General features: G+C 40.1%; 1 protein-coding gene across 1 annotated transcript in view; it reads left to right on the top strand.

The window, feature by feature from the left end:
* LOC126185161 (SET and MYND domain-containing protein 4-like) overlaps nt 1-25,283 on the top strand; it is a 140,313-nt gene that overhangs the window by 51,954 nt on the left and 63,076 nt on the right. The window contains exons 5-7 of the mRNA XM_049928007.1: nt 9,535-9,751; nt 9,830-9,989; nt 19,837-20,059. Of these exons, the coding sequence (XP_049783964.1) occupies nt 9,535-9,751; nt 9,830-9,989; nt 19,837-20,059 (600 nt within the window). The remainder of the gene's footprint in view (nt 1-9,534; nt 9,752-9,829; nt 9,990-19,836; nt 20,060-25,283) is intronic.

The following is a 25,283-nucleotide window of genomic DNA, read 5'->3' as shown; positions in this document are numbered from 1 at the left end:
GCATGGAGACGTGCTCTCAATGTTTTTAACCATCGTCTTACGATGGCAAACAGCATTTATTATAAACAGTTGCATGCACAGTGTCGTCATGTTCTTTGGGATAGCAAAAATGCTAGCTGGATTTCATTCAGTACTTCTTTCAACAGTTCCACTCCATCTTCCGACGTGTGGGCTGACCTCCAATGGCTCTCTGGGACTAAGATCCAGTCCCCAGTTTCTGGCCTGACAGTAGCAGATGAAGTCATTGTGGACCCTATTGCTATCACCAATACCTTGGGCCACCATTTTGCGGAAATTTCGAGCTCTTTCCACTATCGCCCTGCCCACCTCCATCGGAAATGAGTGGAGGCGGCTCGGGCCATACACTCCTCTTCTCAGATTTGTGAGTGCTACAGTGTCACATTTACTATGAAAGAGCTAGATCATGCTCTCAGTTCACCCCGATCCTCCGCTCCAGGACCAGACGCTGTTCACATTCAGATTTTGCAGCACCTTTCTCTTGTGGGCAAGTACTTACTGCTTAATGCGTACAACTGCATCTGGGCTGACGGCACGTGTCCCAGATGCGAGTGTGAAGCCACTGTCACACACATATCTAAGCCCAGTAAGGACAAACACCTTCCTTCTAGCTACTGCCCCATCTCTCTCACAAGCTGTGTTTGCAAGGTGGTGGAACGTATGATTGATGCCCAGCTGGTATGGTGCCTCGAGTCTCGCAATTTGCTAACTATTTCACAGTGTGAATTTTGAGTGCGCCGTTCTGCAGTTGAACATCTCATGACTTTGTCCACTCGTGTCATGAATGGTTTTCTGCGAAAATCCCGAACTGTGGCCATGTTTTTCAATTTGGAGAAGGTCTATGACACCTGCTGGAGAACTGCTATCCTCTATACTCTCTACGTGTGGGGCTTTCGTGGCCGCCTGCCCCATTTTCTTGAGGCATTTTTAAAAGACCGAGTTTTCAAGATGCATGTAGGTGTTGCCTTGTCGGACACTTTTATCCAGGAAATGGTGTACCTCAGGGTTCCATCCTAAGCATCGTCCTCTTTGCTACCACCATTAACGCTGTAATGGTCTGTCTCCCGCTGAGTATCTACGGCTCCTCCCTTTTTGTTGACAGTTTTGCTATCTATTGCAATTCTCCACAGATCTGTCTCATTGAGTGATTTCTTCAGTGATGTCTCGATTGTCTTTACTCACGGAGCATCGACAATGGCTTTCATTTTTCCACTGACAAAACTATTCGCACAAATTTCTGTCGGCGCAATTGGTTTCTCTCATTATCTTTTACACCTTGGGCTTGTTGCTCCTCCGTTCATTGAAACTACAAAATTTCTGGGGCTCATACTCGATAGGAAACTCTCCTTTGTCTTACCTGGCAGCCTTCTGTATGCAGTCCCTCATTGTCCTATGTGTACTCAATGGTACTTCCTGGGCTGCAGCACCTTCAACGTTGCAAATCCTCAACCCGATTCTCCATTGTGGCGTCAGACTGGCGACAGGTGCCTTCCAGCTTCCATAGGACCAAATTGAGGAGCAAATCACCAAGGTCATGGAATGTGTCAGTACATGAAATTACAGCATAATTTAAGTAATAACAGATAAAAATAAAATGTTTATGAACCCGTAAAAAGTCAGTCCATAAGTTTAAGTAAACACAATCAACAGTACGACAAGAATCGGCTTGCTTTTTCAAGGAACTCCTTGACAGAATAGAAGGCATGACCCATGAGGAAACTCTTCAGTTTCGATTTGAAAGCTCACGGATTACTGCTAAGATTTTTGAATTAGAGTGGTAGCTTATTGAAAATGGATGTAGCAGTATACTGCACACCTTTCTGCACAAAAGTTAAGGAAGTCCGATCCAAATGCAGATTTGATTTCTGCCGAATATTGATGGAGTGAAAGTTGCTTATTCTTGGGAATAAGCTAATATTGTTAACAAGAAATGATAGTAAGGAATATATATTCTGAGAGGCCAATGTCAAAATACCCATACTCGTGAACAGGAGTCGACAAGAGGTTTGTGAACTTACACCACCTATTGTCCGAACCGCCCAGTTCTGAGCCAAACATATACTTCTACAATGGGAAGAGTTACCCCAAAATATGATACCATATGACATAAGTGAATGACAATAAGTAAAGTAGACTAATTTTCATGTCGAACACTCACTCACTTCAGATACCATTTGAATAGTAAAAATGGCAGCATTAAGTCTTTGAACAAGATCCTGAATGTGGTCTTTCCACAACAGTTTACTATCTATCTGAACACCTAGAAATCTGAACTGTTCAGTTTCATTAATCATATGCCCATTGTGTGAAATTAAAATGTCAGGTTTTGTAAAAACTGAGTCTTACTGTGATTTAGTTGATAGCAAACTGTGTGATATAAAATGATCCCACATACATACACAGCCTTTTCAATAACTTTAGCAAACACTGTTGGCATAGAAATAGGTCTAAGCTAACTTTATATCGTCGACCTTGTGCTGCTGATCAGACACTTCCTTCACAACTGACCATATGGTTTTAATTTTATCCTTGGACTTAGCTGTTCTATTTGCATATCACATACTCTTTGCCTTCGTAATAATGTTTTTATGCACCTTACATTACTGTTTGTCATGGGCTACTGCTGCTTGATTGTGACTTGATTGGAATTAGGGTGCACCCATCTGCAGGTGGTCGCTCATGTCGGCACCAATGATGTGTGTCGCTATGGATCGGAGGAAATCCTCTCTGGCTTCCGGCGGCTATCTGATTTGGTGAAGACTGCCAGTCTCGCTAGCGGGATGAAAGCAGAGCTCACCATCTGCAGCATCGTCGACAGGACTGACTGCGGACCTTTGGTACAGAGCCGAGTGGAGGGTCTGAATCAGAGGCTGAGACGGTTCTGCGACCATGTGGGCTGCAGATTCCTCGACTTGCGCCATAGGGTGGTGGGGTTTCGGGTTCCGCTGGATAGGTCAGGAGTCCACTACACGCAACAAGCGGCTACACGGGTAGCAGGGGTTGTGTGGCGTGGGCTGGGCGGTTTTTTAGGTTAGATGGCCTCGGGCAAGTGCAGAAAGGGCAACAGCCTCAACGGGTGCGGGGCAAAGTCAGGACATGCGGGGGCCAAGCAGCAATCGGTATTGTAATTGTAAACTGTCGAAGCTGCGTTGGTAAAGTACCGGAACTTCAAGCGCTGATAGAAAGCACCGAAGCTGAAATCGTTATAGGTACAGAAAGCTGGCTGAAGCCAGAGATAAATTCTGCCGAAATTTTTACAAAGGCACAGACGGTGTTTAGAAAGGATAGATTGCATGCAACCGGTGGTGGAGTGTTCGTCGCTGTTAGTAGTAGTTTATCCTGTAGTGAAGTAGAAGTGGATAGTTCCTGTGAATTATTATGGGTAGAGGTTACACTCAACAACCGAGCTAGGTTAATAATTGGCTCCTTTTACCGACCCCCCGACTCAGCAGCATTAGTGGCAGAACAACTGAGAGAAAATTTGGAATACATTTCACATAAATTTTCTCAGCATGTTATGGTCTTAGGTGGAGATTTCAATTTACCAGATATAGACTGGGACACTCAGATGTTTAGGACGGGTGGTAGGGACAGAGCATCGAGTGACATTATACTGAGTGCACTATCCGAAAATTACCTCGAGCAATTAAACAGAGAACCGACTCGTGGAGATAACATCTTGGACCTACTGATAACAAACAGACCCGAACTTTTCGACTCTGTAAGTGCAGAACAGGGAATCAGTGATCATAAGGCCGTTGCAGCATCCCTGAATATGGAAGTTAATAGGAATATAAAAAAAGGGAGGAAGGTTTATCTGTTTAGCAAGAGTAATAGAAGGCAGATTTCAGACTACCTAACAGATCAAAACGAAAATTTCTGTTCCGACACTGACAATGTTGAGTGTTTATGGAAAAAGTTCAAGGCAATCGTAAAATGCGTTTTAGACAGGTACGTGCCGAGCAAAACTGTGAGGGACGGGAAAAACCCACCGTGGTACAACAACAAAGTTAGGAAACTACTGCGAAAGCAAAGAGAGCTTCACTCCAAGTTTAAACGCAGCCAAAACCTCTCAGACAAACAGAAGCTAAACGATGTCAAAGTTAGCGTAAGGAGGGCTATGCGTGAAGCGTTCAGTGAATTCGAAAGTAAAATACTAGGTACCGACTTGACAGAAAATCCTAGGAAGTTCTGGTCTTACGTTAAATCAGTAAGTGGCTCGAAACATCATGTCCAGACACTCCGGGATGATGATGGCATTGAAACAGAGGATGACAAGCGTAAAGCTGAAATACTAAACACCTTTTTCCAAAGCTGTTTCACAGAGGAAGACCGCACTGCAGTTCCTTCTCTAAATCCTCGCACCAACAAAAAAATGGCTGACATTGAAATAAGTGTCCAAGGAATAGAAAAGCAACTGGAATCACTCAACAGAGGAAAGTCCACTGGACCTGACGGGATACCAGTTCGATTCTACACAGAGTACGCGAAAGAACTTGCCCCCCTTCTAACAGCCGTGTACCGCAAGTCTCTAGAGGAACAGAAGGTTCCAAATGATTGGAAAAGAGCACAGGTAGTCCCAGTCTTCAAGAAGGGTCGTCGAGCAGATGCGCAAAACTATAGACCTATCTCTCTGACGTCGATCTGTTGTAGAATTTTAGAACATGTCTTTTGCTCGAGTATCATGTCGTTTTTGGAAACTCAGAATCTACTATGTAGGAATCAACATGGATTCCGGAAACAGCGATCGTGTGAAACCCAACTCGCTTTATTTGTTCATGAGACCCAGAAAATATTAGATACAGGCTCCCAGGTAGATGCCATTTTCCTTGACTTCCGGAAGGCGTTCGATACAGTTCCGCACTGTCGCCTGATAAACAAAGTAAGAGCCTACGGAATATCAGACCAGCTGTATGGCTGGATTGAAGAGTTTTTAGCAAACAGAACACAGCATGTTGTTCTCAATGGAGAGACATCTACAGACGTTAAAGTAACCTCTGGCGTGCCACAGGGGAGTGTTATGGGACCATTGCTTTTCACAATATATATAAATGACCTAGTAGATTGTGTCGGAAGTTCCATGCGGCTTTTCGCCGATGATGCTGTAGTATACAGAGAAGTTGCAGCATTAGAAAATTGTAGCGAAATGCAGGAAGATCTGCAGCGGATAGGCACTTGGTGCAGGGAGTGGCAACTGACCCTTAACATAGACAAATGTAATGTATTGCGAATACATAGAAAGAAGGATCCTTTATTGTATGATTATATGATAGCGGAACAAACACTGGTAGCAGTTACTTCTGTAAAATATCTGGGAGTATGCGTGCGGAACGATTTGAAGTGGAATGATCATATAAAATTAATTGTTGGTAAGGCGGGTACCAGGTTGAGATTCATTGGGAGAGTCCTTAGAAAATGTAGTCCATCAACAAAGGAGGTGGCTTACAAAAAACTCGTTCGACCTATACTTGAGTATTGCTCATCAGTGTGGGATCCGTACCAGATCGGGTTGACGGAGGAGATAGAGAAGATCCAAAGAAGAGCGGCGCGTTTCGTCACAGGGTTATTTGGTAACCGTGATAGCGTTACGGAGATGTTTAACAAACTCAAGTGGCAGACTCTGCAAGAGAGGCGCTCTGCATCGCGGTGTAGCTTGCTCGCCAGGTTTCGAGAGGGTGCGTTTCTGGATGAGGTATCGAATATATTGCTTCCCCCTACTTATACCTCCCGAGAAGATCACGAATGTAAAATTAGAGAGATTAGAGCGCGCACAGAGGCTTTTAGACAGTCGTTCTTCCCGCGAACCATACGCGACTGGAACAGGAAAGGGAGATAATGACAGTGGCACGTAAAGTGCCCTCCGCCACACACCGTTGGGTGGCTTGCGGAGTATAAATGTAGATGTAGATGTAGAATTTAGGTTTTCTGTGATTTCCCTAAATCGCTTCAGGTAAATGCTGGGATGGTTCCTTTGAAAGGGCATATCCAGCATCCTTCAGGAATCTAAGCTTGTGCTCCATCTCTATTGATCCCATTGTTGACAGGACATTAATCTCCTGCTCTTCCTCCTCCTATTTTTTTTTTCTTTTGATAAGCAATTTCTCATGTACATTCGTGTATATATAAGAATATTTCACTCATTTCAGATAATTCATATCACTTACTTTCTCTCATATAAAAGTAGTTTTTAGAAACTTCAGTTCAGTTTTCATAGAATCAATGTTGTTGTTAATAGGTTAGCTTAAGAGCACTTCCATATTTTCTCAGCTATTCGTTCATCCTTCGTTAACTCTATGTTTTGTGGCCAACACTAAAATTTTGGCAACATCCTGTATGGTAAGAATTTGTGTTCACAATTTCTTGGCATTTGACTAAGTAACATTTCCTGCAGTAGATGACAAGGCACATACTGACAGTAAAACTGATGAAATTAAAAAAAAAAAAAAAATTAATAAAAAATAAAAAAATAAACAAACTGTGGAAAGATAAGATTTGCAGTGGTATAATTACATTACTATGAAAGGCTGTATATTATGCAAAGGAACTCCTGTATACAATTAAAGGACTATTTCACAAAGAAACCTTCCCACTTATATTTGAAAGCCTGAATCACCCACATTTTTCTATCGTGTATTTACTGAGTGAATTCTGTCTTATCTTTTGAATGAGTCCATATTATTAATGACAAATATTGCAAGAGAGAATTCTGAAATTTTTGAGCAAAAGCCTGTAAGAAGTTTGAAACTGATATTGCAATCATTCTGCTGGTTTTCTGCGCTAAGATTGTTTATGAATGGATGCAGTTGCCACAAAATGATACCACTGGAGATAGTAGAGTGAAAGTGAGCTAAGTAAACAAGCTTTTGCATTTTAGTGTCAGCAACACAGTGGAGGTTGCTTTTATAGATGTTGAGTGTGATAGTCAAGAAAACTTCTCTTATATCATTAGATCAAAGAATTTAAGATGTTAGGCTTAACTACTTATTTGACTACCTTGTCACGATAAAATTTCACTCTTATGATAATTCCGGCCAGAAAATGCTGCATTGTGTTTTGTTGGAATTAAGTTATATGTCTTCTGGAAGTTGCAAACTGATATACCCACTACCATTAGCAAACCTGTTCCTTGAAGATTGACACTAGAAGACAGTCTTGTTTCCTAGTCATTAGATAGGAAATGAACAATCTTCCTTGATTCCATAGTACTTCAGTTTACACACATGTATATCACATTCCATACAATCAAACTCTTTTTGTTAAGACAAAGAAGATGGCTTATCATTTAGCCTCCCAAGTGCCAGAATAAATTGCATTTTCCTTATTATGCAAAACTGCCAGTCTCACAAACTGTATATGCTGAGATGTGTTAATCATCACCTTTTCAAAAATCTCAGAAAAAGCTGTTAGTAAGGAAATGGGCCTGTAATTGCCAATGTTGTGTGTATTGGTCCCCTTTTATAAAGTGGTTTCATTAACAGGCATTTTAATTTTTTTGTAAAGTGACTACATCCGAGAAAGACACATTGCATACATGAGTGAGTACAGCGGTAATGTATAGTGTACTTATCTTAGACTTAATTCATTTTTCATCATACCCATTTGACTCTTTATTCTTCAGTGATGTAATAATTTATTCCATTTCCTCCTTGCTCTTTTTGCTGTAGGTGCATGTCATAATTATCCTGGAACATCAGCTTTTAAAAGTTATTGAATGAGGTGGCTTAGTAGTAAGTCACTGGATTCACATTTGGGAGGAAAGTGGTTAAAATCCCTTTATGATTGTCCAGATTTAGGTTTCCCATGGTTTCCCTAAATTGGCTAAGGAAAATTTTGAGATGGTTCCTTTGAGGAGGAAATGGCCTATTTCTTCCATCTCTGACGATCTCATGATAAAGGGGATGTTAAACCCTAATCTTCCTTTTGTTCCTTGTAAAAGTTGCACATCCTTGCCAGTACCAATAAAACATTGTTTATTGACAAGCAGTGGTTGTTAAATATTTTGCAGACCAGGGTGAGTCACTTAACAATTTCATTCTTCCACCAGAGAGATGTAAAATGTTGAGTATGTACCTTCTGCCCTGATACTGCTTTCACAACATATCAGTTAGTTTTTAATTTCTGTCTAAAAGCTGCCTATCCTTTATGTATAATGCATTGTTTTAACCTTTTTGATATCATTCCATAGCATTTTGCAGTGTTATCTGTCTTTAGATTCTGTGACTGAGCTGTGATAATTCTTGACTTTAAGAGACAGATCCTGCATCCTCCTATACGACATTCTGATCCCATTATTTATCAAAACTGGTTGCATATTCTCCTGTTTTGCTTGCAGTATTTTAATGAATGTCTGTTGAAAAAAGTGATAAATTGCTGTAAAAATGTTGTATGTTCATCATCCATGTTGTCTCTACTGTAGACTTTTTCTCAAGAGTGTTTTTTGAGATTGGTATTAGATGTCTGCATTGCATGTGGATCCATATATCTGAATGTTTTGTATACAGCCTTGGAGCATGGCTCTTCCTTGATTCCTTTCAGTGTAAATATCTGTGCTTCATTATCTGGCAGGCCATTACTAATTGGAGGGGTTGGTGGAAGGAAGTGCTAACCCATGAGAGAGTCATTCTGTGTCATTGAATGTTTTAGGTTTGATTAAATTCAAAGACAAGAACATAAATACATTTAGACAAAACAATATCTAGTAGACAGCTTTATCTAGTGGTACAAATGGAACTACTTGTTACCAACATGGTGTACTCAAAAGCACAATAGATAGTGTGATCAGACCAGTCTTTACTAAACTGAGGATTAGTACTTTCTACCACAGACCCCTACAGTTGTATTCACATGGTACTCTTCAACAAGAGAACAATACATAAAACTATTATTTATGACTGTGCTGCTGTTTCCCTGTACTCTAGTTGCAAACTACACTGTCTGTACCAGGTTGTAGGACTCGAGTATCCATTAACATTCAACTTGTGTGTTTTGCATTTTGCCATGTTGCAGCATGAATCATTGCAAAAACTGTGTGCATTGTTCTAATTTGTATTACAATATTACTGAAACAAGAGGCTTGTTTATTTCATTACTAATCTATATGTAGACCATCAAATGAGGAAGAAAACATGCCAACTTCTGCATATGCTTTCACTGTTGTTCAGTGATACTTGTAATATTAGCATTGCTTGGTAATTGTATAAAATGATATAACATAAAAATAATCTTTAAATGTTCATGTTTGGAAGATCTATACAAAATTTCTGTGCTGTAATACAGTCAGTCTTTGTGTATTTGCAGTAGACTTTGTGCTATTAACTGGGCTTATTGTGTAAATTAAATGTATTACATCTGAGTGAATAAGATTAAAAATTCTCCACAAATTTGTTAATGAAGCACCTATTAAATTTTTCTTTGATAAATGCTATAGTTGTAGACCCCATAGTGTAAGTCTGTCTGCAGTTGAAATTTACAGTTTAAAATAATTTTGATTCTTTGTACTCTTGTTCTTTTTTTCAGGTTTTCATATCCTGTGCCCTGCCCAAATTGTAGTGCCATTGCTTTTTGTAGTAATTTTTGCAGAGACAGGGCTCTAGAATCCCATCATAAAACGGAATGTGGAATATTGCAAATACTGTGGGATTCAGGTGCATCTGTTACGTGCCTGATGGCTTTACGAATAATATCACAGAAAAGACTGCAATATTTCTTGGGTTTGAAAGACAGCTTAACAAAGGTATTTTTTGTTTTTAATGTTTATGTATGAAACAAAAATCTTGCATTACAATGTAAGTATGTGTGTTTTGTGTTTCAGGGTCAGGAAGGTGAACAATATTGCAGCCCCGATTACAAGGCTGTCTACAATTTAGTTACACATTCACAGCAGAGAGGAGTAGTAGACCTGTTACTTCGTACCAGTATGGCTGTGCTGCTTCTGCGGTGTTTAAAAATGACAGACTATTTTGATTGCTCAGGTTAGTTGAAAGTACATTTGGGGTTTGAAACATGAATACTGAAAGTTTTACTACCTTGTGGAGTAGAATTCACTAGCCTTCAAGGCTTGCTGTTCTGTTTTCATTTTTCATGTCACTTTCTTTGTTAGTTTGAAGACAGCTGTCATTTTGAGTAAGACATTTTTGTAGATTGTTGAGGATAAAAAAGTTGTAATTTAGCTGATGGCAAGAAATATTTCAGCTCTTACTCTATTTGTCTACATGCCTTAAGAGAAAAAGGAGCTAACTAGTGTGTTTTGAAAATGACAACTTAATTACACTAACAAAACTTTCCGTTACCAGTAATAGTTTTTAAATGTGTGAAGTTTTTACCATCATCAATTTTGCATACCATGTCTTGACACATCTCTTGGCTGTTTGGAGAATTGATCAATGAATTGTAGTATATTTGTCTATTTTCATTATATTTATTATAAAGTACAAAATCCATAGTTGAGAAAAAAGTCATTAGAACAGTGTGAAAGCCGGCCGAAGTGGCCGTGCGGTTCTAGGCGCTGCAGTCTGGAACCGTGAGACCGCTACAGTCGCAGGTTCGAATCCTGCCTTGGGCATGGATGTGTGTGATGTCCTTAGGTTAGTTAGGTTTAACTAGTTCTAAGTTCTAGGGGACTAATGACCTCAGAAGTTGAGTCCCATAGTGTTCAGAGCCATTTGAACCATTTTTTGAACAGTGTGAAAGATATGTAGACCACAGTTAAACAGACCCAGAATTCTATGTTTACATTCCACTACATGTGCTGCCTGTTGGAATTTGGGAGAATGTTAGGAATTTGTTTAGAATCATGTTTAACATCCATGAGATGAAGTCGGAAAGCCAATCTCTACATCCATTACCCTGCCTTCGCTAACGTACATTAATCTACAGCGTCTGTTTCCAACAGAAATGAATAATGTGAGCAGTATTTTTCATATCTACAGCTAACTGGGAGACGATGACACCTAATGCTGAAGCATAGCCTACTTTTCTCAAATGGCACCAAAGAGGCTGCTACGCTAAATGCTCTCAGTATGCCATACGAATCACACAGTCAACAGTGGCACATGCTCTAACTTTATAAGACATTTTAAAGAGGTCTCGAATTTAACTCGCAGGAAAGTGGTCTAATCTGACATTTTGTAGGATGTCATGAAACTTTTTACACAGGGAGAAGACACTAAAAGAAATGCAATGTCAACATTGTAACTGCTAGCATGGACTACAAGTATTTTAAAAAAAATCATTATTTTTTTGTACACTTCCAGTTCATATAGACAGCTAAACTTTTGCACGTATAATTATTACAAAGGCACCTAAAAAAGAACAAAGTCACACTAGGTTTTGACTTCACATTATGGATGCCTTGTATCACTTCAATTGGGAATTGAAATTGTTGAAATCAAACAGTACATACACTTAATCATTTTATAATAATTCGAAGAGGTCCCAGAAATTATATTGTTAGACAGTTTTATAATCACATTAGTTGGTCTTGGGGGGAATGCATATTGCTCTTTCTCATTTTTCCTGATTTGGATATGTTAATTAAAATATTTTTGCAATTAAAGAGCCCGTTTCTAATTTTTTGTCCTAATTTCCCTTGAGGTTCATGAAGAAAGTTATTAAGATGTGGCAATAATAATCAACACATACTTGTCACTGACATTATTGTGTACTAATGCCACTACAGTCATAAATTGCACAGCCAGTTCTTTCTCTCTACCACACACATACACGCACACTCGTGCAGTTTGCGCTCAGTTTTTTCATAATACCTAAGTGATCAGCGTTAAATACAGCAGTTGCATGGTTAACAGGAAGCTCCATCTTCACATCAACTGTGAATTTATCTACAGTATTACCTATTAATACTAGCTGCTTTGCACATTTATTTGAAGTAAATTTTGTAATTGTATGGCTTCCCTCACTTTCTGAACCAGCTCAACTAAGTCTGTAAATCAGCAATGTTCATCTCACTTGCATCTCAGGGGGTCTGGCCTCATACATCTCTTTTGGTAATAATACATTGTCTCATATACAATTCATTTGGTGTGTATTCTTTCTTTGTCTAATTCTTTCTTATATTTATACAACTCACATTCAGATCTTACGAAGCACAACTGACTTCATACACTGCTTAAACTTTTCCCCCTTCTTTGTGTGGCCATAAAGTCACAGTGTTTCCTTGTCAGTGAAAGCTATTGGGGCACATGGTTTTGTAGGACTACTAAGGTATTCTTGTTCAGGACTCATACTGCCAATACTATCGTCGCTCGAACCACAGTTGCCTGAATTTTCAGAATTATTTCATATTTCTTACAATGTTGCCACAGTGGTATCAAAATTTAATCATTTTTCAAATGAATGCCCAAAAAATTAACCAGCTAATCATACATATGTAGGTCTTCAGGAGAATTACTGTATTTATCTGATTAAAAGATGAGGAATTTTTTCCCAAATTTGTCATTTGAAAGGTACAGTCATCTTATATTCACAGATAAATCTATTACTGCTGTGGTCAGTGTTTTTAAATTGGATAATAGATTATTATATGAGTTGTCTTACATTTAAAGATGTAAATTGAGGTCACATGCTGATTTATTTTGAAGAAATTGAAATGGGAGGGATTGGTGAATGGGCAGCAAATTTCATCGTGCTGCTAACAGTAGGAATGTATACAATGGACCTTGGCTTTTTATGAACACCTACCATGATTAAACTGCAGTTTGCCGTATCGCATTTTTAGTTGTAACTGGGCTGATTTTAAAATTGGTCAGTACTCAACAATAGTATAAATTTCTGCTGGAGGTGGTAAGTCTAGATAGATGCTAGTAGCATATTTACACATTTCGTGCAGCACTGATCCAGTGCTCTCAAATAGGAACAATAGGAATTAAAGGGGTTGTGTCAGTTGCCAGTTTTATGCAGCCAATGAGAGAGTTGTGGGCAGATTACATGTTTGGAAGCAAGAGACAAAGGAATATTGCCACATTCTCACATCTATATAAATGTGAAATCCGCTATCTGATAGGAGAAAACAGCTGTGTTCCCAGGCCCACCGCAACCACAGCCTTGGAAATCACAACATTTTTGGAGGGAACAGCCAAATATTTATGACTATCAAGATTATAAATTTTACTTGCTTGTATGTAGAAATACATTAACCATTTTCTTGTCACTGGTTAGGTGGAACTATCATCCCATGAGCTACACATAGCTGATGCATTGCTAACCTGTGAACATTAGAGACCCACTGCCATGACTACCAGAGGCCGTGATTTAGACTTTACCCCCATGAGACAAATTAATGCTAGCAAAAAGTGTGTGCACACAGAACTCTTGAAACGCAGCACGACTTATGAAACATGATCTACAACAATGGTGCTAAAGCTGCTACTGTTCTAGAGCACTATTAATTTTCATAGTTGGCTACAGTGTTAATCCAAAGTTGCATGGTTTCTGCTGATTCAGCTAGAGGGAGCTGAAAGCAAAGAACAACACAGATGTGGTAATAATTCTTGACAGCATGACCTCACAACTTCAAGTAATGGATGCTGTGAATAGTCTTTTTGGGGTGAAGGCTCACTTGTGACAACTTTACAGTGAGTGTGCCCTCAGGGGCTCGGCATTTACTTGCCAGCTATGGGCTTGGCGACTCCGGGTTTCCTGATCTGGGGATTGGTAAGCGCCGCCAATCCTCTGTCACCATAAGCTCTGGGCATGCTTCAGCGACCACTGCATCGTGCAGCGGTGGGATGTTGTGTGTCTCAGGGAATGGGGATCTTGGCTTGACCACCTGGATCGCAAGGACGGGATAAACCTCTGTAAAAAGAATACCTCAATCTCGAGGTGTGCTGCGCAATGATGGGACGCATGATTGTTGAGGTGGAACAGCTGTTAGCGGGCCACCTCTGGCGAACCTGCCGCATATCAGTTGTATAAGGTTTACTCAGGCACGCGGGGCTCTGTCTGAGTGGACCCTTATTTCCCTAGTTGCTCGTGGGACCAAGCTCGAACCCTCAAAATCATCTTCTTCTCCTCCCAGTGGGAAGGGTGTACCACCTGGGAGTATTCGCACCCATTCATTTAAAAGAGTGCGAGTCCTCCTGATAATAAGAATACTTTGGAATGCAGTAACAGGGCTCATGGAGTCATGAATAACAATGTGTTTCTGGTGATAAAGAGGAAGAAGGGGACATTTGAAAAAGTGTCTCCTTTTATATCCATAAGGCTTTGGAAGGCCTTGCTGGAACATTAAAATCTGTAGAACGATTGTGTAATGGCTTATTGTTGGTCGAAACTAACAGGTCAAAGCAGGTAGACCTTCTTAAGAAATTGCAGAAACTGGGTGACTGTATATCATTGTTGAGATGCACAGCTCTCTCAACTCCAGTAAGGGCATTGTCACATGCCTAGATATAATGGACATGGACATAGCAGAACTGAAGCAAGAATGGGCATCCCAGGGAACAGCCGATGTGGGGCAACGAACCCGCAGGAATAATGGAGCAACTGAAAAGACTTCCACTTTCATTGTCACATTCAATTCCCCGACACTGCATGAACATCTTATAGCGGGGTTTCTTCGACTTAATGTTTGGCCTGACATTCCAAACCCTATGTGGCGTTCTAAATGCCACCATTTTGGCCATACAACCATGAGTTGTGGAGGTGAAGCGATCTGCAGGAACTGCAGAAGAGCTGCTCATGACACTGGGCCTGACTGCCCTTCTCTGGTGATCTGCATCAGCTGGTCTGGGAGCCACACAGTTTGGAGCCGAGAATGCCCTGTTTTTGCTGAAGAACGCGAAGTACAGAAGATAAGTGACCAATCAGATCCCATATGCCAAAGCCATAAAAGAATATAAGGTGACGAAACCCCATCTTTGCCACCTCGTATTCCTCCATGATGCAGAAACCTATTCCCAAGGCGGACGCTTCAGTGCAGAAGATGACTAGTGTGCCTATATCCACCACAATACCTGTACTTGCACATGTACATGTCAAGGGAAAAAGAGTAAGGACAAAGCAATCCAGGCAGCCGCATCAGGAAAGGTCAACAACAGTTTCGCAGCGAGTGTTCAGAAGGTAGAAGAAAATGGGAGTGCCTCCCATCACCCCCTTTCCCCCCCATCCTCGAAGGGACAGGGTGCAGGGAAAGGCTCACAACATTTGGGTCATTCTTTCCTGACTGACTGATGAGAAAGATATCATGGAGTTAGATACCTTGGATCCAGGCAGCCCCTCCACTCCCCCTCGCTCTTCAAGTGCTTCACCTCCCTGGTGCAAAGATAGGGGTAAATCAAAACCACACCGATGACATTGCTTCCGTACTACAATGTAACATGAATGGGTTCAGGACTCATGTGGAGGAACTGAAACTCCTGGTCCGAGAATGTTGTATCTAGAGGTGCTGATGAAGTAGCTGGCAGCATTTTAAAGGCTTTAGACACGGTGAAGGAAGAGCGTCATCAGAGGCTTGTCATTTATTCTGATTTGTGTGTTGGACAAAATAAAAACTATATTATCGTAGGTCTGTGGTTGTACCTCCTAGATGAAAAATGTTTTGATTTTGTTGAGCACAAATTTCTCCTCCCAGGTCACGTGTTCCTGCCATGTGACAGGGATTTTGGAGCTGAAAAGAAAGACACAGGCTGTGTACACTCCAGCAAAATGGGATGAACCTATAAGAAAGAGCAACAGAAGTGTCGTGGATGATTTATGAGCTTGTAGACTGCCAGTTAATTTCTAAGTATCCAAATTAAGGCAGCAAAATTCAAAGACCTTCCAAGTTTACTGCAATTTGTGCCTCCAATATATACAAGGTTTTTATCAGCCATTGATAAGTGTTGGTAGTGACAATACAGTGGAACAGGAAAACATTGATGAGGAGTTTGACTATTAATGACATGCTATGTAATGTATCTACATGTCAAGGATTTCATTTTCTGTACTTTAAATGGTAATAAAGTGCCCTAATATTTAACAGTATCTGCAACACACCATCTAGTTACTGTAACAACTATTGGTATCACAGCAGGAGTTCACATTACTATACAAAATCATATTTCCTTAATTCCCATTTCCTGACACAACATACTCTGGTGGCATGTGCCCCTTTTCCACTGGGCCCCTCAATTATTACTACCATCTTCTGGGGTGAAAGTTATATTCTTTTGGTTGATTTCAGTGAACGTGAGTCTTGAAAGGAGAATATAAGATGAACATTAACAAAAGCAAAACAAGGATAATGGATTGTGGTTGAATTAAATCACGTGATGCTGAGGGAATCGGGTTAGGAAATGAGACACTAAAAGCAGTAGATGAGTTTTGGTATTTGAACAGTAAAATAACTGACAATGGTCAAAGTAAAGAGGCAATGGCAAGAAAACCATTTCTGAAGAAGAGAAATTTAACATTGAATATAGATTTAAGTGTTTGGAAGCCTTTTTGTGAAGGCATTGTATGGAAATGAAATGTGGACGATAAACAATTTGGATAAGAAGAAAATAAAAGCTTTTGAAATGTGCTGCTACAGAAGAATGCCGAAGATTAGATGGGTAAATTGTGTAACTAATTAGGAAATGCTGAATAGAAGTGGGGAGAAAAGAAAGTTCTGGCATAACTTGTCTAAAAGAAGGGATTGATTGGTAGGACACTTTCTGAGATGTCAACGGATCACCAACTTAGTATTGGAGGGAACTGTTGGTGGCAAAAATATGGTAGGTATTGCAGTAGTTATTTGGAGATGAAGAGGCTTGCACAGGCTAGAGTACTGTGGGGAGCTGCAGCAAACCAGTCTTAGGACTGAAGACCACAAAAACAACAACAACAACAATGGGTCAACAATTACAGCTGACATGTACTGCAAAATTCATACCAACGTGTGACAGTGTATCCAAAGTTGGTGATGAGAAAACTGTAATTCTGTGTAGTCCTATTCCATGACAACACAGTCCACACACCACTGCCCATACCGAGGATGAGATTCGGCATTTCCGTTGGGAACTTTTCAGTCGCCCACACAACAGACCCAACTTCTGTCATGAAAGGTGTTGTTGTTTCTAATACACCTAATAATTAATCTCAACAATGTACAGAGTTGTGTGTATCCCAGATCTACCATACCTGATGTGTCTCTGAAATATGGTGTGTTTTAAAAATCCACCTGAGCAAACCCCCAAAGACAAATTGAGTAGTGAACCATACAGTACGTGGATAGTGAAGTAAACTTTGAAAAGAACTCATTATACTGGACTCTTTCTCAAGGAATATTTTTTGGTATTTACCCCACTTGAGCTGTCTTTAAAAAAATATTCCTGGTGCTGACAAGTTGATCATTTAGAAATGGTGCATAATTATTTTATAGTAATGGGCATGTTTAAAAATAAAGTCTAATGTTGGAAGGAGGAGAAAACATTTTATTGCAGCTATAGTTTTTTTAAATTAAGCAGTGGTCAGCACAGAGAACATCAGCAGTCTCTTACACTTGTTAAATATGGGCTTCAACTAGGTGCATGCCGTGCACAAATTTAGGAGATGGAAACCAGTAATTTAGTCATCACACTATCACAGTTGCCCACCTTAACACCTCTCAATTATTTCTTTTTTGAAAGGTGTGGGGGAGGGAGGGGATGGTGCACTGAAGACTCTGTGTGCAAATAATATTTAAGTCCTAATGTGTAATGGCCTGTTTTATCTGGCTTGCATAGTGTGTCAAGTGGCTATGTAGATGCCCTACTAAGACATACATAGAGGTTTGAAGACTAACCCCCAAGTGCCTATGTATAAAGTGTGCCCACCACAAATAAAATTGTTTTGCACTGTTCCATTGTTGTTTCACAATTTTGAGCTCATACCCATTCCTTCATTATTACTTCAGCTAACACAGTAATAAATTAAGTTGTCATATGTCCAAGTGAGCAGCTGTAATATAAAATAAATAGTCACCTAGCTGAGAAAAAATTTACATTTCATGCAAGAAAACGACCCACAGCTAGCAGCACAATCTCACAATGAGGCACTTGTCTACTAGATTATTAGTAATTGAATAAGTGGTTGGCTGGAAGACGATGCAACTGCACTGTTTAATGGTTTGAGTGAGTCATTATTGTGGGGTAATGCCTGCCTGAGGCAACAGAGTGATGTATTGAAAGTTTATTTTGTTATTACTTAATTAAATAGTGTTCTAGCTCATGTTATGTAAGTGTATTTTATTGTTGTTTAATTAAACAAAAATTTAATTGTGATTTTGATCATACATGTTTACCTTGGTAATGTAGAGATGGCTATTCTTCACATATGTACAAAGTGTGCCAGGGTCCTGCTCATGTTATTGAAAATGGTGCACCTGCTCGAGGGTTAACTGGAAAGCTACCCTTGAACTATATCATCTATTTTACTACACAAATGAATTAGAGACTTACAGTACTGAAAGCATTGTCTTATAACTGTCTCAAACCACTAGTTTGACAGCCCCTGTGTGACAGATATATTTCAGATTTGGTGGTTGAAAATATGTTTGACAATATAGGCAGTGTTAGCAGAAAGGTAAATTATTAAGGATGTGACTTCTAAGAGTTGTCAGGCATATTTTCTCTGGTGTTTCAGCACATATTTGTTATTTTGTTTCTGCAGTTTGTAGCTGAAGTCAGCCAAAACAAGTACTGATCGTCATGTCTTTTATGCGACACCAGTTGTTGACAGAAACTCAGTTTATTTCATTTTACAAGCAAAATGTGATTTTTAACGCCCATGCAATAGAGTGTTCCCAAATTAATTCAGCACGATATGTTTTGTCGGTCTGCATTAAGAGGAATGGTAAAACATGAAGAATAACCAGTACTTCAGCAGCGACAACACTGCCCTGGCCCACAGTGACTGCTGCCACCAGGCAGCAGTGCTGCTCAGTTGCTGCTGGAGCAATGGTACTTTTTCGTGTTTTACACCCCTATTAACAGATATTGTTAAAAGGAATGTAGCATTAGACTAATTTGGGAATGTTCCATTGAATAGGTACATAAAATTCCACTTTAGAAATAATTTTATTTGTAATGGGAAACAAATCGACACTTCCAATTGACACTGAGCATTGCATGTAAGATTAGATGAGTAGCTACACACTACAAAAACGAAATTGCAAATATCTGCCAAAACAAAGGAGAAAATGCACCTGACCACTCTTAAGAGAGACGTCTTGTAGATTTTACATTAAGAAAGGAAGATATACTTACAAATTAACTCATTGCAATAATAATATTAAAAAAAAAGTTTCAAGTTATAATATGTGTGATATGTCCCACACTGATTTTGATTGTGGTATATAATTATGTCCAGAGTGTATAGAGTCCTTCATTAAGTTATGATATGCTTCAATTGTCTGTTTTGTAAAATTACAAATGCTGCTTGCTGTCACGGTCAGTCCCCAACCAACATTATTATTATTAAATTCGTACAAGTGACAGATATGCAGATTGACATTCCATGCATGCACATCCAGCTAGGTCAGCTGTATGATTGTATATCAGCTTTGAAGTAAAACTACACGTAATGATGTTGCACCCTATGTATATATTCGTACTTGACTGTAGGGAAAACATAAGAAGAAAACTATAAAAAAATTCCCCATATAGTAGAATAATAGTAGAAAATAAAAGAAATATTAATGTTCTTGTGCCGTGTGTTAACTGTATACAAAAACAGTAAATGTGACAGAGTAAAAAATCAAATACATGTTATACTGTAAATGCTGTAGAAACACTATCTTGATAATTACGTTCCTTTGACTTCTGTAGTAACTAATTAAATTACTCAATTCAATATTCAATGCAGGAACCAGCATATCTGAGGACAAAATTGAAGGCGAATTAACTGAGAATGAAGCATTCATTGGAGGTCTGCTGCTTCATCACCTAGAATTTCTTCAGTTTAATGCTCATGAAATATCAGAGATAATCTTGAATAAGGATGGAACTGCAAAGTCTGTTTTCCTTGGTGGTGGCTTGTACCCCACCCTGGCACTTTTCAACCATTCTTGCAATCCCTCAATTGTCAGGTTTGTTTTGCATGTTCATAATATTTCCAACTTCTAACCATTTTATTTTTTATTTCATAGTGTTATGTTACAATTAAGTTCATGCAAAAATCTTACATTATAGCTAGCTAATTTAATTAATATTTAATCAGGTGATGCTGAAGGAATTAAATTAGGAAATGAAGCAATAAAAGTGGTAGACAAATGTTGCAATTTGGGCAACAGAATATCTTACAATGCCTAGCAAAGAGGATATGAACCAAATTCAAGTGGAGGTTGGTTGAAGTGTTAGAGTAGGGATGAAGATACTTTTACAGAATGGGCTAGTACGGAGAGCTGTATGAAACTAGTCTTCATACTGGATATTAAAGCCATCTAATTTCAGAATTATGTAATAGTGAGATTATGTTGCTGTAAATTTCAGACCAGAAACATTATAACTAGCTTGTTGAAGTACTATGTAATAATAAAATTACACAAGTTAAATGATAAATACAGACTATTAAAATTCAAACAGTGGGAAATCCACCTTGGAATATCAACAATATTATAAAAAGGAGCATTGTAAAGATGAAAATTTGAATTGCAGACAGGCACAACAGAAAGACTGTTACACAATTAGCTTTTGGCCAAAGCCTTTGGCCTTTCTGGCAGGAGCAGCAAGAGATAGCAATCATGGGTGTTCGAGGTGTGCTTGCTGGTGTTAATGTGAGTATGTGTTTTTTTTTCCTGTGAAGAAGGCTTTGGCTGAAAGCTCAATGTGTAACAGTCTTTTGTTGTGCCTGTCTACAACTTGACGTGTAATCTTTACATTTATTAAAATTCTACATACAAGCAAGCCTATAATGGTTTTGAGGGACCATAATATAACATAAAATTTCCTTTTTCTGTTTAGTGTGGCCTATGCGATAAAATTCCCAATGAGCACAGGGGAATAGTTGTAACAATACGGACTATTTGTTTTCTGCTTGAGTTTTCCATAAATGAATAACAGACAAAAACTGGCTTGAGAATAAGATTAAAAGACTGTAAGCTATGAGACAGTAGGTAATAGCTCTGAGAGAGATGACATAGTGGTTACAGCACTGGACTTGCATTTGAAAGTAGGTGGGCTAAAATTCCAAAACTTGAGAATCCCTTCAAGTGGATCCCAGGATGGCTTGTTTAGAAAGACCACAACTAATTTCCTGTCCCATCTTTATGAAATCCAATCCTTTGCACCATTCCCAAAGCCCTCTTTTTGAGTAAAGCCATTAACCACTAATCCTCTTCATCTCTCCACTTTGTTGTTAGTACCAGACATGAATGGCATTGTACAGTACACTAACGAGTCAAAACATTATGACACTGCCCACCGCGACATTGGATGTCACCTGCTGGCGTTGTGGGCATGCGACACAGTAAAAAAGTATGTAAGCAGAGCAGACACAAGAGAGGGAACACTGTAGCAAAGATATGGGCTGCAAATGGGGAAATCCATGGGGATAAGTGACATTGACATAGGTCAGATTATTATTACGCAGAACCAATGAATGATTATCTTGAAAATAGCGAAGCTAGTCGAATGTTCATGTTCTACTGTCGTGAGCATCTATGGAAAGATCCACTCTTGTGAAGCTACCACTAGGCCTTGAATGGTTGGACATCCATGATTCTTCACAGAACGTAGGGTACGGAGGCTTGTATGCTCTGTAAAGTAGGATTGATAGTGATCTGTGACAGCTCTGCCGAAAGAGCACAATGCTGGTGCACGCACAAGTGTTTCAGAGCACACTGTTCATCGTACATTGTTGAACATGGAGCTCTGCAGCAGACATTCACATGTTAACCCTATGACATCGTTGATTATGATTACACTGGGCATGGGACCACCAGGATTTGACCACTAATCAATGGAAATATGTCGACTCTTTGGGTAAATCACATTTTTGCTACACTAGGTTGATGGTTGTCTCCAAAAATACTGTCATTGTGGTGAACAGTGGCTTGAAATGTGCAGCACACTACGGACACATCTGTTGGGAGCAGTATAATGCTGTGGAATGTTATGTGTTTTGAAGAAGGGGGTCTTCGCATTACCGCCTGGATTGTGAGGAAGCTACACACCTCTATAGAAAATCCCCAACCTCTAGGTGTGCTGCGTACTGATGAGATAAATGTCTGTTGAGATAAAACAGTCTCCAGCGGGCAACCTCTAGGGCACCTGCCCCCCCCCCCCCCCTCCCCCTTCCCCTGCCAGTTGTACAAGGCTTGCTCAGGCATGCAGGGCTCTACCTGAGTCGAGATTGTTTCCCTAGCAGTATGGAATAGTCTCATCAAACTACTACTCCTGATGGGATGGGTGTACCGTCAGGTAGTACCTACACCCACTCATCAGAGAGAGCTCGGTTGGTTAGTCCTCGTGAAAAGTTGTCTCAGAGTCATAGTAACAGGGCATTAGTATGCCATAACACTCTCATTATAATCAAACGAACAGGGGGAACCTTTGAGAAGGTATCCCTTTTCTACATTCTAAAGGCATTGTAAGGTATCCCTGGGTCCCTCAAAAGTGTCAAATAATTTCGTAATAGAGCACTTGAAGTTGAAACTGCTAATGCAACCCAAATATCTAAGCTCCTGGTATGTAATGCCTTAGGTGACTACCCAGTCGAGTCTGAGTTGCATAACACCCTTAACTTTAGTAAGGGTGTGGTTACCCACTCTGATATAATGGAGGTGGACTATATGTGGAGTTATGTGAAGAATGGAAAAATATGAGCGTCTACATCTACATCTACATTTATACTCCACAAGTCACCCAACAGTGTGTGGTGGAGGGCACTTTACGTGCCACTGTCATTACCTCCCTTTCCTGTTCCAGTCGCATATGGTTTGCGGGAAGAACGACTGCCGGAAAGCCTTCGTGCGCACTCAAATCTCTTTAATTTTACATTTGTGATCTCATTGAGAGGTATAAGTAGGGGGAAGTAATATATTCGATACTTTACTCAGAAACGCACCCTCTCAAAACCTGGACAGCAAGCTACACTGTGATGCACAGCACCTCTCTTTCAGAGTCTGCCACTTGAGTTTGCCAAACATCTCCGTAACGCTATCTCGCTTACCAAATAACCCTGTGACGAAACGCGCCGCTCTTCTTTGGATCTTCTCTATCTCCTCTGTCAACCCGACGTGGTACGGATCCCACACTGATGAGCAATACTCAAGTACAGGTCAAACGAGTGTTTTGTAAGCCACCTCCTTTGTTGATAGACTACATTTTCTAAGGCCTCTCCCAATGAATCTCAACCTGGCACCCGCCTTACCAACATTTAATTTTATATGATCATTCCACTTCAAATCGTTTCGTACACATACTCCCAGATATTTTACAGAAGTAACTGCTACCAGTATTTGTTCCGCTATCATATAATCATACAATAAAGGTTCCTTCTTTCTATGTATTTGCAATACATTTGTCTATGTTAAGCATCAGTTGCCACTCCCTGCACCAAGTGCCTATCCGCTGTAGATCTTCCTGCATTTCGCTGCTATTTTCTAATGCTGCTACTTCTCTGTATACTACAGCATCATCCGCGAAAAGCCGCATGGAATTTCAGACACTATCTACTAGGTCATTTATATATATTGTGCAAATCAATGGTCCCATAACACTCCCCTGTGGCACGCCAGAGGTTACTTTAACGTCTGTAGACATCTCTCCATTGAGAACAATATGCTGTGTTCTGTTTGCTAAAAACTCTTCCATCCAGCCACACAGCTGGTCTGATATTCCGTGGGCTCCTACTTTATCAGGCGACAGTGTGGAACTGTATCGAACCCCTTCCAGAAGTCAAGGAAAATGGCATCTACCTGGGAGCCCGCACCTAATATTTTCTGGGTCTCATGAACAAATAAAGCGAGTTGGGTCTCACACGATTGCTGTTTCCGGAATCCATGTTGATTCCTACAGAATAGATTCTGGGTTTCCAGAAATGACATGATACGCGAGCAAGACACATGTTCTAAAATTCTACAACAGATCGATGTCAGAGATATATGCCTATAGTTTTGCGCATCTGCTCGACGACCCTTCTTGAAAACTGGAACTACCTGTGTTCTTTTCCAATCATTTGCAACCTTCCGTTCCTCTAGGGACTTGCGGTACATGGCTGTTAGAAGGGGGGCAAATTCTTTCGTGTACTCTGTGTAGAATCAAACTGGTATCCCATCAGGTCTAGTGAACTTTCCTCAGTTGAGTGATTTCAGTTGCTTTTCTATTCCTTGGACACTTATTTCGATGTCAGCCATTTTTTCGTTCGTGTGAGGATTTAGAGAAAGAATTGCAGTGCGATCTTCCTCTGTGAAACAGCTTTGGAAAAAGGTGTTTAGTATTTCAGCTTTATGCGTGTCATCCTCTGTTTCAATGCCATTATCATTCCAGAGTGTCTCTATAAGCTGTTTCGATCCACTTACTAATTTTACGTAAGACCAGAATTTCCTAGGATTTCCTGTCAAGTCGGTACGTAGAATTTTACTTTCAAATTCACTGAACGCTTCACGCATATCCCTCCTTACGCTAACTTTGACATCATTTAGCTTCTGTTTGTTGGAGAGATTTTGGCTGTGTGTAAATTTGCAGTGAAGCTCTCTTTGCTTTCGCAGTAGTTTCCTAACTTTGTTGTTGAACCACGGTGGGTTTTTCCTGTCCCTCACAGTTTTACTCAGCACGTACCTGTCTAAAATGAATTTTACGATTGCCTTGAACTTTTTCCGTAAACACTCAACATTGTCAGTGTCGGAACAGAAATTTTCGTTTTGATCTGTTAGGTAGAGGTGTAGGCCAGCAGTTGCAGGAAATGTTGGGGAGTGAGTACCAGGTCACCAACATTGTGAAACCTAATGCAGGATTGGCTCAGGTGACTGTTAACATAGGGGGGTTATGTAGGGATTTTACTAAAGAGGATCAGGTAGTGATTGTGGATGGGGCTGGTAATAGTATTGATAGGAATGGGGAGTATGACATAGATGGTGACCTGGAAAAGATAGCCACTCAGACTGGCAACACGAATGTGCATTCCGTGGAATTGTTTCAGCGTCACGATCGGCCTCGTCTTAATACAGCCGTCAGGCGTAATAACATGAGACTTGGGGTTGCGCTGATGACGGAAAGCATGAGTCACATGCACCTCACCAGGTATGGGAAGGGGAGGTTGGCAAAGCTTATAGGTGACAGCATAGGTGGGGGTGGTGGGATCACTCATGG

Source organism: Schistocerca cancellata, chromosome 4 (genome assembly GCF_023864275.1).
Source record: "Schistocerca cancellata isolate TAMUIC-IGC-003103 chromosome 4, iqSchCanc2.1, whole genome shotgun sequence".
Lineage (NCBI taxonomy): Eukaryota > Metazoa > Arthropoda > Insecta > Orthoptera > Acrididae > Schistocerca > Schistocerca cancellata.
The sequence above is the reverse complement of the archived record's forward strand: the minus strand, read 5'-3'. Positions and strand labels throughout refer to the sequence as shown.